General features: G+C 38.7%; 1 protein-coding gene across 2 annotated transcripts in view; it reads right to left on the bottom strand.

The window, feature by feature from the left end:
• The window catches only part of LOC149155847 (putative E3 ubiquitin-protein ligase ARI2), a 44,753-nt gene extending 28,359 nt beyond the window's left edge, over positions 1 to 16,394 (bottom strand). Inside the window, exon 1 of one of the 2 annotated variants that reach the window (XM_089446054.1) lies at positions 15,920 to 16,394. In XM_089446054.1, the coding sequence (XP_089302180.1) occupies positions 15,920 to 16,024 (105 nt within the window). In that variant the 5' untranslated portion in view covers positions 16,025 to 16,394. The remainder of the gene's footprint in view (positions 1 to 15,919) is intronic. The other variant, XM_089446056.1, reaches the window with a different exon arrangement.
• Between the last annotated feature and the right edge of the window lie 3,349 nt (positions 16,395 to 19,743).

Here is a 19,743-nt window from a genome sequence, read left to right as displayed (position 1 = left end):
AGTGATGTATAGTCCCACGAAGATATCTCAAATTATGTTTAGATGTTATCCAATGATCATGTCTTGGCTCCATTTGGAATTGACTAAGAACATTTATTGCAAAACATATATCAGATCAGTTATTCACAAGGTACATCAAGGAGCCAATCAATTGTCGGTATGATATTGGATCAACAAGACTTGAATTTGAACTTTTTAACTTCTTCAAATTAGTGGTCATTGGAGTTGTCATCGATTTATTGTCCATCATACCAAACTCCTGCAAAATCTTGATCACGTATTTCCCTTGACCAAGATAGATCTCACCAAGTTTCTGCCATACTTCCAATCCCAGGTAGTAATGCATAAGCCCAAGGTCCTTCATATCAAATTCAGTTGTCAACAAATTCTTGCATTCTTGAATACGATGTTCTACACTTGTAACTAGTAAGTCATCCACATATAGTAGTATGATCACAGGTTCATTCTTAACCACCTTGATGTAGAGATTAGGATCTGCAGAACTTTTGACAAAACCAAGTCTTAATAGATATGCATCCATCCTGGTGTACCAAGCTCTAGGTGCTTGCTTCAAGCCATATAGAGCCTTCTTCAATCTATAAACATGTGTTTCCTTATCATGGAATTCAAATCCCTGGGGTTGCTCAATGTAAACTTCTTCATAAATCATTCCATTCAAAAAGGTTGTTTTAACAACCATTTGATGAATGTTACAACCCATAGTAACAACTAGAGAGATAAGAGATCTAATGGTTGTATATCTAGTTGTTGGAGCAAAAGTTTCTTCATAATTGATTCCTTCCTTTTGAGAGAAACCTCACCCTATACTTGTCAATGCTTCCATCAATTGCATGTTTAATCTTGGATACCCATTAAGTGACGACATATTTGTCTCTATGTCTAGGAACAATTTCCTAAACATCATTCTTCATTATAGACTTGTATTCTTCTTGCATTGCATTCTTCCATTCTTGATGTTTGGTTGCCTCCTCATAAGTGGTAGATTCTATTTCAATAATCTTAGCCATGTAAGCTACATAACCTGAATATATTTTAGGCTTCTTGCTTTCTCTAAAAGTTCCCTTTGTTGTTGCGTGTCCTCCAACGTCCTGTACAGTTGTCCTCAACCAAGCTGGCCTCTTGCATGTTTCTCGAATGATGACTTGTTGCACGAGTTCACTTGATCCTTCAACTTCTTCATGATTTGTAGTAGGTTCTTGAATATTGTCATACCCTGAGATTTCTTCAGAGATGGGTTCTTCTTCCTCATCAAAATCAGTAGGAATGTCCTTGGACTTCTTGTATGCAATGCTTTCATCATAGATAACATCTTTGCTTACTTCAATTCATCGATATTCCTTGATGTAGACTCTATAAGCTTTTGGTGAAGTGTTATATCCAACAAAGATGCCCCTTATACTAGAAGGGTCCAATTTCTTCCTTTTATCCTTGGGAATGTGAATGTATACAAGACATCCAAATATTTGGAGATGATCAACACTTGGCTTTTTTCCGGTGAAGACTTCTTCTGGGGTCCATGCCATTAAGAATTATATAAGGACTTTGATTTTGTATTTAAACTATTGTAACAAATGCTTCTCCACATAAGAACTTGGGAAGGTCTTGGTCATGTAGCATGGCTCTAACAAATTCTTCAATTGATTGGTTCTTTCTTTCAGCCACACCATTTTGTTGAAGATTGTGGGGAACTATTAGCTCCCTCTGTTAATTCCTACTTCCTTGATAAAAGCTACAACTTATTTTGAAGTATATTCTCCACCATTATCAGATCTTAGGGTTTTTATCTTCTTTTTTGTCAAATTTTTCACTTATGCCTTGAACTCTTGAAATTTCTCAAATACTTCATCTATAGACTTGAGGAGATATATCCATGTCTTTCTAAAGTGGTCATCAATGAATGTTACATAGTACTGATGACCTCCAAGAGGCTTCTCTACCATTGGTTCACAAACATTAGAATGTATGAGATCCAAAATTTTATTGGATCTTGTATCTCTGCTTGAAAAGGGTTTCTTCACATTCTTGCAAAGAGCATATCCCTTATGGACTCCTCCATGCTCCTTTCAGCTTGGGGATACCAGTAACCATAAGATTCAATGATGGCAATATCTTATAATGAAGGTGACCATACCTTCCATGCCATAGCTCACAAGGGTTAATATCTAATGCACAGGAGCTTGAGAAAGAGGTGTTAGAAACCTATACAAACCCCCTCCCCCCCAACGAATCCCAATAGTCTTAGCATTTTCAATACTAGATCCCTTGCCCCATACAATAACCTTTCCATCAACAAATGCATGTTCATCACCTTTATCTTCTAAACAAGGAATAGAGCACAAGTTCTTTTTCAAACCTAGAACATAGAGTATAGTGTTGAGATGAATGTTACCACCGATTTCCAGCCTCAAAGAAGTAGATACAACTTTCACTGAGTAGCTCTTCTTGTCTCCAAGTTCAAGTGAATGAGAAGAGATTACTTTTGATAGGGTTTGGAGTTGACCACATTCCCCTGTCATATGTCTTTGAGGCTCCACTGTCGAATACTCATATATTATCATCTTCAAAAGTACCTATAAAGGCGGAAAAGAGACTTCCATCCATGATGAAGATATCCTTTGATAGCTTGGAGATGAACTTGATGATGCAACCTTTGATAGTTTCAAGGAGAATCTTAAGAGGCTTGAGGCCTTTCTTTATATAGCTTGCCATAGAAGAGGGAGAGCGAGAATAGATAATTGCTTCAAGAGAGTGTTCCAACAAGAGTGCCAACAAATATGTGATCTTTCAGACTTCCTTCACCTTAGCTCTGATACCATGTTGAGAAATCAATGTTCTTGAAGATTAGAGTTGATTCCTCTTACTTGATAATTACTTGTGAGTATTTGTTGGCTTTTATTGCTTAATTATGTCTTCTTCATCAAGTAATTACCAAAACATAAAATGAATGAAGATCACAAGAACACAGAGAACACAAGATATACGCTCCAAGCCAGGGCATAAGCTCACAAGGGGGAAAACCCAAACAACTTTTCTTCTTATAGAATTAGATCATAGTGAGACATCCAAGACCCAAATACCAAGACCAAGACCTCCACAAGCACCAATCCAGCCCTCCTTCAAAACCTTTCCTCAAACAAGTCAAGGTCCACAAAGTCAACGCTGGTCAAACTTCACCAAATCTGCTCAAACTCAGAATTTCGGCCGTGCAACTTCGGCCTTGCAACTCGCAGAATAACCCTAGAAATCTTACACGTGGGCAAAAGCAAGCAAAAATTCAAATTTTTCTTTCTTCCTCAGATTTCTCTCTCTTCCTTGGCCTTCGCATTTCTTTTCTTCCTTTCTTGCTCAGAGATCAAACTTGTGTGAGAGTGTGCAGAAAATGAGGACGAAGTCTCTTCCTTTTATAGCCATCCATGTGGTCAAATTGGGCCTCTTCTAGGCCAACTTCTCCAGGCAGTCGACTTGGTCTTGGGGGTCAAAATGACTCTTTTAAACTCAAAAATAATATTTTTCTTTTGATACAAATTGTTCAAATGGGACTTTGACACATGACAAAATTTCTTCTTGACTCAAATAAACCCTAGAAGCATGAAGAACATGCTTGACTAGAAAAATAATAATAATAATAATTTTTCTTTTTCTTCTTTTTGCTTTTTCATGAAATATACATTGATACAAGTACAAAAATAATTATGAAGATCGAACCTAGTTACAATTTTCAACATAGACTATAGCATGTTCTCAAATAGTGCAATATTCATTTACCGTTGTAATTAGATGGGAATTTTTAGACTTTCAGACTAATTTCAAAGAAGATGACAGGTTGATCATGATATAGAGTTGAAATATTCAAATGATGACCATGTAGACCAATTTTTCAACATGTAGTTAGGCCTACTCTACATCATCATATCAAAAGAGTGATCATTGATTATATACTCAATATTGTATTTGCAGTTATCCTTTTTGTATAAAGCATGATCCATCATGATTTCAGTCTTCAGATTTATAAGTTATCTAATGATTTCAGTTCTAATATTTTGATTCATGAATGGTTTTGATTTTTAACTCTAAATAAGTTTCTTAAAACTAGAAGAAATATTATTGTACTTTTCATATGTGACGTTTCGGCACCATATCCAGATCTTGGGTTTTCAAAAATCTGGTGGATACTCATCTGTTTCCTGGGTTTTCATAAAATCTGGTGGATCCGTATTTGTTTCCATTTTCTGGTAACTTGGCTTAAATGAACTATTAGAATGACTTATAGGCAGCCTAAGATGGTTGGAGTGTAAAATGCGTAATTATACTAATCAGGTAAGTGTATCCCTGTAGGCTAATTTCTAAGTAGCATAGAGATGCATCACCAGCCCAAAAAGAGAGGGTTGCAAGACGTCCCAGTGCAAGGTATACTGGTATCAGTAATGATACCAAAACATCCAAAAGATTCCCAGCCCAGAACAAGGAGGACACCAGTACATCCCAGTACGTCATATGACAATGTGCTACTAGTCTAGTACCAAGAAATCCAAGAGATGCCCCCACTCCACCCCAAACCCCCTTTCGGGGACATCTCCTGCAAACCGAGGGACAACCCCATCAAAATCTAGGATGTCAATGGGGTGATCCCCAGCAGGTAACACCACAAAAAGATTTTAAAACATCAAAAAAAGGATGAAATCTATTGAATCCCTAACTGCTTTTCTAATCTATATGAGCTGCCAAACAACAAAAACAAACATTATTTTGCATACTTGGAGCTAAAAATGCAAGTGGGAACTGAAATTCTTTTGAGAACACTAATTTGTAGCTGTCAACATGGATTACGGACTGTGAACCTAGTCCCCACATTCAGCAATATTTTTCGAAAGAAAATGATCTCATAAAATCTCAAGCAATAGCAAACTTAACTGGACAGATGAATTTTTTATAAAATTCTAAAAAAACGCTAAGATTTGGTTTTTGCTAATCTTGAAAAACAAAAAAAAATAAAATCACTCTCTCAAATACATATATAACCCTAAGGTATAGCTCAGTCGATTTGACCCTTTCCACTGAGGTGTGATGCCCAAGGAAATCATGGGATCCATTGCTACCGAGTCCTGCCAAGTTACAAGTCACGATGTGGCCCACAGCTCAGAATCCTCCATATAGAAACCGAGGAAAGGGGGGATTCCACAAAACGGAGCTGATCCAGAAACCCAGGAAAAGGGGCAATTCATGGAATGGAGCTGACAAGGTACCAGCTCATCATTCTTTGCTTAAGTGCAGGAGGGTGAAGAGGATTATTTCTCCCATATATATATATATATATATATATATACATAATGTCTTTTGAAATAGACTATGATGTTTGTAACAATTTTGCAGTCATGCTATTTAATTTTTCGGTCAAATTTGAAGTTAAGAAATATTTGTATCTGATTTTAATTCGAATACTGGATGTTATAATGAAATTCACCTATCTCTCTTTGCCAAACTTGGTGGTAAATTTTAACATATTTCTTCACACTAGCCAAACTTTTTTTAATTTCATTTCCCTGAATTCAAACATTAACACGAACCAGGTGACATCATACATGTGGGCATTGATTTTCAGTAGTGCACAGCCATTTCCTTGCCATTGCCAGCTTTCTTTCTATGGCTGCTATTTATTTTACATAGTAATTGATTTCTATGTGCCAATTCCAGCTGTAGGCATCAATTTCCAGTGGTGGGCAGCCATTTCCTTGCTGTTGGAAGACAAATTTGTGGCTGTGGGGATTGATTTCCAGCAGTGAGCAACCATTTCCTTGCTGTTCAGGGCAATTTCTTTCAGTGGGAACCATTAGTTTGCTGCAGAAATTGATTTTTGTGTGCTAAACCTTTTGCAGTTGTGGACACGAAAATGTGGCTGTGAGCATCGAATTCCAGTTATGGGCAGCCATTACCTTACTGCTGGAAGTAATTTTTTGAGTGGGCATTGGACACCATTATTTTGTGGAGAACACTAGTTTCTCCCTGTGTGGCACCCATTTTGTAACTACAAACAGAAATTATTGTGTTGTGGGGAATAACTTTTCCTTGCTGTTGGCGACAGTTTCCTGCAAGGGCAGCAATATTTGGCTGTGGTAAGTGGGCGTTATTTTGTGCCAAGGGGCACTTTCTGCAACCCAGGTGGGGCAGATATGTCAGGTCTGTAATGCTTACCATGTCAAATAAAAAATCAGGTCTGTAATGTTTACCATGTCAAAAAAAAAAAAAAAATTAGATGATATTATATATAAAACAAAAATAAATACATTAAATTAGAAAAAAAAAACAAAATCATATCAAAAAATAGCATATCTCAGGAGATTCTAAATCAGGAAATAAATTCCACATACCACAATGAAAAATATTGCGAATAGTGTAATTAATGTGTTACCAGGTTGAATGTTAAATTAGATCTAAATAATAAAATATGCATTGAAGAAATCAGATCAACCAAGATTAGCATACCTTAAGGAGATTCTGGATAAAAAAAATAGATTCATATACCACAACGAGATTTACATGAGAAGTGAACATTGCCAATAGTGTTATTAATGCATGATGATTTAGAATAGTAAATAATATTAGTGTTATTAATGCGTTAACATGCATGTCAGTCATGAGTGGATTTACATAAGGACAAGCTTATTCGAGGATTATGTAGTGTTATCAATGCCTCACCATGCTCTGCGTGGAATTTTATTCAGTAAATAAAATCGGAAATTTCATCCAGTAAATAAAAATCCCTACCTTATATTATTATAATATTGTTGGATTATGAAATTTCTTCCATGTTATCAACATAGTTGATATTGAATAGTTTCTTCCCGTGAGAATAATGGAATTTTAATTTAATGTAACCATGAATTGGAATTTCTTCCAATGAATAATAATAGCTGCATGTCATGAGAGCATGGATTTATGTGAAAAGGTTAATATAATGGAAGTATAAATAATATAGATGAGAGGGTTTCAAAACCAGGAAACAGGTCGGAACCTCGCAAGGGCCATGGGTAGATAGTGCAGGTCAGTGGGTCTAACGAACAGCTGCCGGCACGGGTTCTTAGTTGACTGGCAGATGGAGGTAAAAGCTGGTGTCGGGCCAGGTCTTTTTGTCTTTTCATGATTTATCATAACACTGTTTTTTACAGTCTGTTTATTCGCATTTTTACGTTATCCTCCACAAGAACCGTGAAGGCTACCTCCATTGACCACCGACTGTTGCTTTTACTGGGAACGGGTAGTAACTATGGTTAACCCCGCAGAATTAGTAGACCTGGACCCAGCATTAGAGGACATCCTGTCCATGTGGGGGAAGGATACCAACGCCCAGAATGTGGAGCATTATTTCGGGGCGTTCGAACTGTCTAGGCTGGAAGAGATAAATCAGTTTGATACTCCTTTGTTCCGTTTAGTTGACAAAGATGCGGGCAATGCGGCCCATAATACTGGCATAGCGGCCATTTCCAAGCAGGTTGGCAACGATTTTGTTCCCAGAGGAGCAGAAGAGGAAGGGTTGCCCATAGACCCAAAGGGTATAGAAGCATCACCGCATTTTCCGCCTTCCAAGGGGTTTGAAGATCTATCTAAATTAGGGCTTTCCGCAGGTAATAGTCTGACAAGGGCCTCTGGGGGTCTTCCATCGATTACTAGGGTTTCTCTGCCAAGGGAATCCCTCTCCTTAAAAGGGCCTTCTGCAATCGGCTCCGGAGAACTTCCTGTTGGGGAGCGGGCAGGCTCTGATGGACTGGCAAAGGGCTTTTCTCCCTCAGGGAACTATGAAGCAGGATTGGCGAGTCAGAACCTGTCGCAGCCGGAGATAGAAACTATTGGGGGCATCTCGCAGGCAAATACAGAAAGAAATGATGGTCGAAGGGGTTATGGTTCTCCGGTGGAAGATTTAAGCTTCAAAGGGGCGAAGAGGAAACCGCAAAGACCCATTGGATCTCAGGAGATTGAAGGCAATTTGGTCCTTGGGATGGAGGTGTCTATCGAAGAAACCCTAGCTGTCGCAGATTGCACCTTGGTCGGCAGAGCTCGAGGTAAGAAATACTCTTCTGAATTTCTGCAAGTATGGGGTGAGTCTTGTTTCGTGACGGATAGACCGATACAGTTTGAAGCCCAAGTTCTAGGGAAGGGTTGGTTTAAGCTCAGTTTTGTAGATAAAGATTCGGCAGAATGGGTTTTTCAGCGCAATTGGCATATTGGGAACATTCCTATCCTGTTAAAGAAATGGACTCCCATGTTTGATGCATTCAAGGAGAGAACGGATGAGTTCCCTGTGTGGGTACGAGTCCCGGGCTTACCTTCCTTCCTGTGGACTGAAGAAGTGTTTAAATCCATTGGTAATAGGCTGGGGGTGTATTTGGAGGCAGATATGACTTTTTTGAAAACAAAGGATAGAACGATGGCGCGTATCCTGGCTCTCCTTAACCCGAGCAGAGGCTTGGCACAAAAAATAAATCTCCAGTATAAGGATTACGTTTTTGAGCAGATATTAGACTATGAATATCTGTCGTTCAGATGCCATCTCTGTCATGAGTATGGGCACTTGGCAAAAGACTGCCCACAGCTGAGAAGAAGGCGACATTTCCGGCGGTCTTCAGCGAACAGAGGAAATGTTCAAACCCCTGTTCAGATGCCCATGGAAAATGAAACTCCGGAGATGCAAGGAGCAGAGGATATGGAGGCAGAGGAGACGGTTAAGGTCTCTGCGGGCGAAGCTGTTCCGAATCATGAGGAAGGCCCGGAAAGCGTTAACTGCCCGGCGGTTGCTGTGGAGGAACTTGACAAAGAAGTGGAGGTCGCGGAGGAGCTAGTCAAGGCAGATCCGGTAAATCAAGATCAACGCGAAGACGAAGAAAAGGGTATGTCAGGGTTTCCTTCCTCCTCTCAAGTTTTTCCCGAGCATGTTTCTGTTCCTTCACATGTTACGTTACCAAATTGTCTTGTACCAGAATATAATGTTGATGAAATTATTGGTCATATTTCAATATCCCCAAATGTAGACACTATTGCTGATGCTTTACCAGCTCTGGATTTAAACTGTGAAGATCATTGGCCTCCCCTCTCACATTCAGCTCCTCGATCATCCTGCCCATATAACCTGAGATCTATGGGAGGGAAACATAGTGACCCAGGGACTTTAGGTGGATTGGGACAGACCTCTTCTCAAGTTTGCCCTAAAAATAAGAGAGGTAGGAAATCGGATATGTCCAAAGCTAAACTTAAAGCTAAGCTTGATGTTGCAGATGGTAAACAATACTCTATTTTGGGGGTTCTTAGAGCAGCCCATCCCCCTGAGAGTGTTATAAAATGATCTTGACTTCTTGGAATTGCAAAGGTTTGGCCAGCAAACCTAAAAAACTGGCCTTGAAAGAGTGGATAAATAACTCTAATCTAGATGTTATCTTCCTGCAAGAAACTTTGGGGAGGGCCCTTGAGATTGAAGCCATGCTAAATTCCCTTCTGCCTGGGTGGATCTTTTCTGCTGTAGACTCCACTGGTCACTCGGGGGGCATAGCTATTGGAATCAAAGAAGGACGGGTAAAAGTCATAAACCAATGGGGGATGAAAAATGTTATGGGCATGGAGGTTATCTCCCCTGATTTCTCTTTTCCTATCTCTTTAGTAAATGTCTATGGGCCCTGTCAGGGCAGGGAACCTTTTTGGGAAGATCTGATGTCGAAATCTGTGATGAAGACCCCATCGTTGGTTATGGGTGGTGATTTAAATTTTTCCATAGGCAGAGCTGAAGCTTGGGGACCATCTGCTAGAGAAGACCCTCTTTCAGATTTCTTCCTTAACCTCATCTCGGATAATAATTTCACAGATCCATCTCCGATCAAACTAAAGCCTTCTTGGAGAAACAGAAGAATTGGTGAAGATCGCATTGCAAAAAGACTTGACCGCTTCTTGGTAGCTGAGTCTTTGCTTACCAAAATTCCCATGCTCAGACAGTGGGTTGAGGAAAGAGGGAACTCGGACCATTTCCCTGTTTTTCTAGACCTTTCCCTCCCTCCTCCCAAACCTCCTGCCCCTTTTAAGTTCAATCCTGCTTGGCTCCAAGACCCCTCATACTGCAATCTGTTTAATGCTACATGGATCCACCCTGCTCATAATACAGATGAGGACAAAGGTTTTTTGTTTATGGAGAACCTTAAAAGACTGAAGAAAGCCACAATCTCCTGGGCAAAGGAAAGAAAACTGAAACAAAATGAGGAGATGGTTAAAATTAGGGAGGAACTGGAGCAGTTGGAAAGTATGGAGGTAGATGGTTATTATTCACAGTCCTCCAAAGACAGAATCCTCCATCTGGAGAAGCAGCAAAATAAAATTCTTTTGGATAAGGAAGAAGAATGGAGGATAAAAAGTAGGGCAATATGGTTAAAATCTGGGGATGAGAATACTAGGTTTTTTCATAACTTTGCAAAAGGTAGGAAAGCTGCAAATACTATCTGGCGTCTTAAAGACGAAGAAGGGAGGGTTGTCAATTCCTTCCCAGAGCTTTCTGGGTTAGGAAAAAGACATTTTCAGAATATTTTCTCAGATTCGGGGGAGGCTACTATTGCAGAAGTTTTCCAAACGGTGCAAAGCTTTCCTAGGTACATTGAGGTTGATGAAGCAGAAGATCTGTCATTCCCGGTCACAAAGGAGGAGGTTGAAGCAGCTATGAAGCTCATGGGCAAGGATAAGAGCCCAGGCCCAGATGGCTGGACTATAGAACTGTTTCTCCATTTTTATGACCAATTAGGAACCGAAATTACTGAAGTAGTTGAAGAGTCGAGACAGAAAGGTGAAGTCTATAGACCTTTCAACTCAACTTTTATTGCTCTTATTCCGAAGAAGGAGGATCCGGAAAGTTTTGAAGACTTCAGACCAATTTCTTTTTGTATCTGCACTCACAAGATTATTGCAAAGGTTATTGCCCTCAGATTAGCTCCTATCCTGTCTCAAAATATATCGATGGAACAATTTGGCTTCCTGGATGGAAGACAAATACATGAAGCCATTGGTGTAGCCCAGGAGGTTATACATAGTATCAGATTGAAGAAAAAGAAAGGGGCTGTGCTCAAAATTGACTTATCAAAAGCATATGATCGGATCAGCTGGCTCTATTTGCGGATGTTGTTGACACAACTAGGCTTCAGCTACTCCTTTGTTAGCTGGATCATGGGGTGCATCACAAATGTCAGCTTTGCAGTTCTGGTAAACGGTGCAGCATCCTCTTTTTTCAACAGTCAGAGAGGACTCAGGCAAGGTTGCCCTCTATCACCTCTTCTGTTTCTTCTTGTGGCAGAAGGGCTAAGTAGACTGATTCATAAAGCCAGAAGAGCGGAGAAGGTAAAGGGTATCGAGGTAGCAATCAATCTCTTCATCACTCACCTTCTTTTTGTTGATGACATTTTGATTTTCACTAATGGCTCCTCCAATGAACTAAAGGAGTTAAAATGCATTTTTGATCTTTTTTTAAAAGCCACTGGAATGCAGATAAACTCAAGAAAGTCCCAAGCATGTGTGGCAGATTTTGAAAGAAGAGAAAGGAATAGTCTGGCAAATTTATTCCCTTTTCCCATACAGCCCCTGGATATTCCTTTCAAATACTTGGGTTTCTGGTTAAAGCCAGCAGGCTACAAAAAAGAGGACTGGAATTGGCTCATTGCTAAGATTGAAGCCAGAATATCACATTGGAGCTTTAGATGGTTATCCAGAGCTGGGAGACTGACTCTTATTAAATCAGTTCTTCTAGCCATTCCGGTCTACTGGGCCGCCCTGACTTGGATCCCCAAAGGTGTGCTGGAGAAAATCAGGAGAATATGTTGTAGATTTTTATGGGCCGGTTCAAAGGAGTCCTCAGTTTTACCTTGGGTAGCCTGGGACAAAGTGGCCAGACCAAAAGAATGGGGAGGATGGGGAATTAAGAGACTCCCCGAGTTTAGCCTCTCTTTAGCTGCAAAATCTGGCTGGAGGCTAATAACTATGGAAAATCTATGGACTAGAGTGGTGAAAAGGAAGTACATTGATCCCATACCTATGGAAGACTGGATTCGGAGTCAAAATAAGAAGATAAATAATATATCAGCCATATGGAAGGCCACGGTGGAAGCCTTCTCTGTGATCGAACAAGGATTAGCTTGGAAAGTTGGAGATGGAAGACTGGTCAGGATTGGCAGAGATCCATGGGTAGGATGCAATGAGGATTTTGCCTTATCACCAGGGATACTCAGACACTTGGAGAAGGTCGGACAGTCTACTATTTGGGGACAGGCTTGGAAGGATGATGTAGATCTGGGGATAAATGCCAGATGGAAGGCTGAGTGGGAGGGATACATCAAAGAATTACAACGCTCAAATGTCAGGATAAAAGATGAACCTGACTGCTTAATGTGGGCTCAGAGTAAATCAGGGGAATACTCTCCAAAAGATGGTTACCTCTTCTTAATGGGACAGAAAGGCTGGGGAGTTCCGGAATGGTGGGCCAAAAATATTTGGGAACTCAAAAGTCCAGCAAAGGCCAGGCTTTTCCACTGGTGTATCTTAAAAAGGAAGGTCCCAACATGGGAAATTTTACAGGCAAGGTTCTTAGTTGGGCCAGGTAGATGCCCCCTGTGCAAGTCTGAAGAAGAATCCATCAATCATCTCTTCATAACTTGTGCTGTCTCAAGACAGATTTGGGAGGAGGTCACTGTTTTGCTCAAGATAAAAGCCCAGTGGGGGCATGATTCAATGGAGACTGCTTGGAGGAAATGGTGGCAAGACTTTCCGGAGGGAAACTTGAGAAATTTGCCTCTGATCTTTTGCTGGGGAATTTGGCTTGCCAGAAATAAAAGTATTTTCCAAGACAAGGACACCCCTTCTACCGTCATTGCCATTAACATAGCTGCCATATACACTGCATTACCGCCCCCTGAGTCTAAAAATCCTAAACCAAAACAAAATCAAATCAACATTCAGGAAGGCATTCCATGTGGCTTCTTTGATGGGGCCTCACAAAACAATAGGGCTGGAGCTGGCCTGTGTATTCATATCAATCCGGAACACTCATTGAAAGCTTCTGTTGGGTTGGGTACAGGCACTAATAACTATGCTGAATTATCTGCTCTGCGCTACCTCTTATGCTGGCTTCTTCACAAAAACATAAACACTATCCAGATTTTTGGGGATTCTCTAAATGTCATAAATTGGGTCAATGGAAAGGCATCTTGTCAAAATCAGATTTTGAGGACTCTTGTTGAAGAAATTTCTTTATTAAAGGCATCTTTTAATGTTTTTTCTATCTGCCACATTTACAGGGACAAGAATGAGGAAGCAGACCAGCTATCTAAGGCTGGTTTACAACAGGATATGGGCAGCTGGACCATAGAGGAGATCAGACAGGGGCAGTCAGTCATATCAAATATGGCTCCTTATGCACAGTCTCTTTGACCACAGTCGTTCTTCCTCTTTTTTGACAGCAGTTTTGTAGCGGTTATATACAGTTCTGTATATATATGTATTTTCCAGTTTTACTTTACTTAGTTTTTGTACACTGTTTTTTACCACAGCATACCGTTTCAGACATTTACTTTCATATGGTATCATTCCCGGGCTGTAAAACTTATATATATTTTTTGTTGTATGGGGTTGTTTTCCTTCCGTTTGAAGGAGACCCCAGGTTATGTTTTTTTTTCTTTCTCCATGTTTTTACATGTTGCCTCCATAGGGAGGAAGTTTGTACAGGTTCCAAACTCCAACGATCAGCAGAACAGCTCCTTAATGTTGAGCAGAACAGCAAATTTCTGAGCCACCAGTGATGGCTTAAGACCAAAATAGCTTGTAAAACTTTTTATAGTTCTTAATAAAAAGTTTTGATTTTTTCCTCGGAAAAAAAAAAAAAATAATATAGATGAATATTGATTTTCTTGCCATAAATAGAGATGCCTGCTTTTTTAGTAAAGCAATTGAAATAATGCAATTTATTTTAAGATACTTGAAAATATGTAACCTTAATGTCATGCATATATGGATAATATATATTATAAATATGTAATTGATAGGTATATTTATATAAATAATATCAATATTATAGTTGAGATTATGCTAACAAAGATTCATCTCAACTAGCATAGATCCATCTAAACCCAGAATCTATCATGCACTATGCAGGAACCAATCTCAAGGTGTATAGTTTAAGCTTTTCCTTGAGTTTTGTACTCTAAAAAAAAGTTTGCATCTCTAGAAATTTGATCCCTCTCAATGCCTGTTAAATCTAGCGTTTAGATAGATAGATCTATGCTAATAATATTGATTCCATAACTCATAATTTCATGATTTTCAAACTTTAATGTGCATAAATAATGTTAATGCTCTCGAGTCTTTATTGAATTCATAGCTATGTATATGGACCCATACCGAACATACCCTCAAGTCTTTATGGAATTCATAGCTATGTATATGGACCCATACCGAACATACCCTATTTTAAGAGATCCATACCAGGTACTCCATACTCGTAACATGGACTCCTGGCAACCTTGGGACTATAGTATTTACATCGTTGATCAGTGTACACTATACTTTTAAAGTTTTAATATATTATGATCAGTAATACAAGCCAGCAACAACCATTCTAGGATAAAGCAAAGTTGGGGAGATAAAACAATAATTAAATAAATAAATAAATAAAATCGTCAAAATTGTTTGGTGTGATATGTGAACACGGAACTTCATATCAAAGACATCCTTAATATAAAGACTAACGTGGAAAACAGAAACAGAGAAAATCCCTTGGATCGCAATATTATACAATGAAAAAATGCCCTGTATATTACAATCTTCCGAAGACATAATCACCCCAAATCTGGAGAACCAAAACTACCTAGCAACTACTAGCAAGGGTGAGTTAGAAAAGGAAAAGCAACATTTCAAGAATCTGACCAAACTCACATGACCTACAAGGAAAAACTAGAAGGTGGTCACCGTACTTACAATATACAGATTCGAATTTGGATTGGAACTCGGTATGATTCGGAAAAAAAATCCAATTCAACAAAATTATAGAAACATATGTCACACTAATACAAAATGATACTCCTGTAATTTATAGTCCCAACATAATCTATTGTAGTTTCTATTTCCAAACGCCTATGATAGTTTGCATTCACAAACGCCTGCGATAGTTTGACTTTGCAGTTTTGAAGGAGGATTGAGATTTTTAAGTTCGAATGACGTTTTTGGCACACTAGTGTCTCCATGTGAATCTAATCCAATTTGGGAGAAATTCAGTTGAGACAAACTCCTGGTCCAATTTCCATAAGGAATATGCTCTGATTCAGCCAAATTATGCTCCTATGGTGGACACAGCTGCAAACCCCTTGGAATAAAGAGTGCTAATTTCTTAAACACGATAACTACGACACTTCATATCCGAGACGATTCTAAATCATTCCAAGATATTTTCGGACCACGAGAGGCAACACAAACAGAGAGAATTCATATCAAAGCGGTTGAATCAAAGAAATGAACTCTTAAAATATCACATTTTGAATTTTTATTTATTTGATTGAACCCTGGTTATATTCATTCTCGATTTCAATCAACTAAAAAGCTCATTGAGTCTAAACAAGACATTGACTACAGGCCTAGGGTTTCCAGCTACTGTCTAGTTTTCACGTTCAGAATTTCAGCTAGCCACTCAGAATTTTCCAATTACTGCCTACAGGACCACGTGGAATTGGAAACCTGGACCTCTCAGTGACAAATTTTGATAAACTAATGACCCCCATCTTCAACATAATTAGAAAACCTGCCATGATTCACACAATAGAGCAGAAAATTTGAAATTTAAGCAGAATTGTACACGCTATAGAGAAGAAGGAATAATTCCGAAGGAAAGGATTTGAATTACCTTGACTGTTAACGGAGAACCGGAGGGCCAAACGGCTTCATCGTCATCCTGCTCAATTCCTTCTAGGGTATCACACTCGTCGTCGCTGCTCATCAAATCCGCCATGGCAGCCAGCTAAATTTAGCAGAGCCTTCTGATTCTGGTATTTAATGCGTTTCAAACGGCGATTAAGAGGGTTCGAATAAGACGGGTTGAGGGCCGAATTGAGAAATTGGCGGTCTGACAGAGAGAGCAACGACAGCAGTATGATGATCCAACGCTACGGAGTCGCTAAATATCCCACTAAACAATGTACATATGTGCATAGATGGTCGATCGGCGATTCGATCGCCAAATTCATTGAAATCCAAATTCAGAGTGCTCTGTAAATATACCTGCTATATCATTTTTAGGGACTACCAGTACCAGGATACCGGACTTGAAAAAACCACCTTTTTCACCCTATAATGACTCAAATCCATCCAAAACAACGAAAACGAAAAAACACTTATAGCTTTAAATCCCGTAGGTTTAAATGTTCTTTTTAGTAAAAACGAAAAAACACTTATAGCTTTAAGTGTTCCTTTTTAGTTGGTGGACATTTTAATTATGTATTTTTTTAAAGAAAGTATTTTGTTTATGTAGGTTAATCTTTCTTTGCGTGGAAATTTAATTTGGGATGGCAAAGAACTACTTAGACATATTCACTTAGGTTTGAATTTAGAATTAGAATTTTTGCGGGGTGGTATTTAGTTAGTTATTTTGGAAAAACCAAAGAAAGAAAAGGCGAAACCATCTTATTAAAATTTCTATTTATGAATCCCAAAAAAATTAGGTTTATTTATTTATTTTTTATACAAGTAATTTACTTTAAGTTTATCTACGAATTAAAAATTTATTTATATTTTTTTATAAAAATAACTTAGGTACCTATTTAATTTTAAATGGAGTTGTTTTTAGTGCGATTTTTTGGAGATTTCGGTGATCCGGCCGAAAAAATTGAGGTTAAATCTTGATTTGTATTATTTAAAATGGTTTTTTAACTGCATATTTGGATTCAACACCCTGAAAAACCCTTGGGACGTTTTGATTGTGCAGAAATTAGCTATCAAACTTGTGATTTCGATAAATTGCTGCAGGATTTTAGAGAAATTTGAACGGAAAAGCTTCCAAAAAGTCTCACTAAAGACAACTCCATTTTAAATATATATATTTTTATTATATTTTTTCAAATTATAAATATATATAATTTTAAATATTTTATGTTTGTTTTTTTAATATGATATTTTTCTTTTTATTTTTAATTTTTAATTATTGTGTGATAAATATTAAAGAAAGAAAGAAAGAAAAATTATTTTAACATCCAGAAGGCTAAAGATAGCTTATGGGACACATTGCTTCTTCGTCTATTTGATGTATTCAGCCCTTTTTCACTGAAGCTTCAAAATAAATGCTCCCAGCTTCTTCACAAACCCCTCGCTAAATAGATTATCCCAAGAGCTAGCCCTTTTTCAGTGAAGCTTCAAAATAAATGCTCCCAGCTTCTTCACAAACCCCTCGCTAAATAGATTATCCCAAGAGCTAGCTGCCAACGTATCTGCATAATTTTCTCTGTTGTCTTTGAAGGCCTCACATTCTAAAATGAAATGTTTTTCTATTTCCACTTTTCCGAAAGAACAAAAAATGCATACTATTTCCTCCCACACTTCTTTTAGCCTTTTCCAGCGCCCTGTTTCACAACGGAGTTGATGAAAATTAGTCCTTAACTAGGCAATAAGAATTTTGGCTCTCCAGGAGATATTGGCCTCTATGTATGCTATTGGTTGATGACTATGAGTGGGATTAAACACTTCAATATAGTACTTTTTCTTTCTTCCTAGTTGCTTATCCCAAGTAAGCTTGTAGAACATTTCCATAACAAAAGCTTTTATCTCTTTGTTGTTTATGGGACACGCATTCAAGCAAATACCCCATTTACTAAACCATTTGTTATTTTGTTGTATCTAAGTATTTTTTCTCTTGCACAATCTTTCATTAAAGACAACCTTAGACCATCTACCCTCTTCCATTTACTCAATTTTTTTTAAATACCTTATGACTCGCACCATAGCAATTGCTTTAATAGGAGCAGTCCCTGTTTCACTTAATAATATAGCATAAGGAACTGCACTTTTAACCTTGAATATGGTTGTAATGAAACGCTTATGAATTTTCTCAATTTGTCTCCATTGTATGTCGGATGTATTGATGGACCATAGTTCACAACCATAGAGAATCATCGGAACCACTAGAAGCCCAAAAAGAGCTTGAGTGCTTTTCTAGTTCCATAATTCTGTCTCTCTAAACCTATTTTGAAAAGCATAAAATGATTTCCAACCCCCAAAAGTTCTTTTCTTTCTACAACCATTCCAACTTAGATGTTTGTTGAAGTCAATTCCAAGATATTTGTAATCTGCAACTTCTTCCAGAATGTTGCCTTCAAAGTAGAACTTATGTTGGCTATGTTTTCTTTCTTTAGATAAAACCACTACTTTTGTTTTGCTGATATTGACTTGCATCCCCACACTTCTACAAAAATGCTCAAGGGATAGTAAGTGCTCTTGCAAACCAAGAGTCGTTTTAGCAAGTAGAAAAAGGTCATCTGCATACAAAAGAAGCCTTATAACAAACTTGCCCAAATAGATACCGTCACCCCCTTGCGAATTTAACCACTCCTCAAGCTTATCGATATATAAACCAAAAAGGGTAAGAGGCAGTGGACAATCTTGCTTGACCCCGATATCGCTTCTGAAACTTTCAGAAATGTCTGTTGAAGTTCTAATTTTGAATTTCACCTCTTCATACAGCCTATGCACAGCTGCTCTCAAATGTTTAGGAATCTCAAGTTCCTCCGTTCTGTGCCAAAGCTTATCCCTAGGAACCGAGTAAAAGCTTTTCTAAAATCAACAAAGCAACAAAAGACTTCTTCCTTTTTCTCCCAAACTTGTTCAATGATGTGCCTTAAAGTTATACAATGATCATGTTATGAAACCAGCTCACAAAAAGATAGAAAAGAGAGATAAACGCCTTAGAATTCAGCCTCTTCGAGGGGGCAACCTCCTTTACGTTACACAAATGAACAATTATTGGATGATTCAAATGACAAAACCTCCTTTCTATACATAGGAGTCTAAGGGGTCACAATATAACCAAGCCGACCTAACAATAATAATATAAAGGCACAAAAATAACAATAGAGGGATTCTATGGGGCACAATAATAACAATTTGGGGACAATAGGGGCACAACAATATTAATAAGGGATACAACTACAATAGTAATGGGGGCATCGACGATCAATTTCCGACAGTCTCGGAAGAAAACGAATGAAACCCTAGCTTTGAGCTCTGCAACCTGCAGCCAATGCTCAGACCTGCGTATCTGCGCCATCAGCCGTCCACAGTGAGTCATACCCATCAGAACCGTTAGTAGCAGCAGCGACAGATCTTGACTGCGTAATACGTCATGTCCTCCCGGTTGGGAGGGGCGGGTTCCCAAGCCCCCCCCCCCCCCTTCGAACGATCGTTTCAGGACTGACGGCGTACCTGTGAATCCCCTGTTTCATCATGATCCAACCACCGAACAAGGACAGAGCTCGGAACAGCCTGACGCCCCAGAACAGCATGCAGTCACGGATGAAGAAACGACAGATAGTCCAAAGGCGTCACAACCAAAGGCGACTTCGACAACATGCATCCCTAAAGCGACAGAAAGAATCAAAGTGGAGCTTCCAAGCCATAGAATCAATGGCGAGATACAGTACATGAAAGACCATGCACTCATCGGAAATTTTCTGGGTTTCTGGC

The sequence above is a fragment of the Pinus tabuliformis genome, chromosome 9 (assembly GCF_031772625.1).
Source record: "Pinus tabuliformis cultivar Carrire ecotype Pingquan chromosome 9, CPIR1, whole genome shotgun sequence".
Taxonomy (NCBI): domain Eukaryota; kingdom Viridiplantae; phylum Streptophyta; class Pinopsida; order Pinales; family Pinaceae; genus Pinus; species Pinus tabuliformis.
The sequence above is the reverse complement of the archived record's forward strand: the minus strand, read 5'-3'. Positions and strand labels throughout refer to the sequence as shown.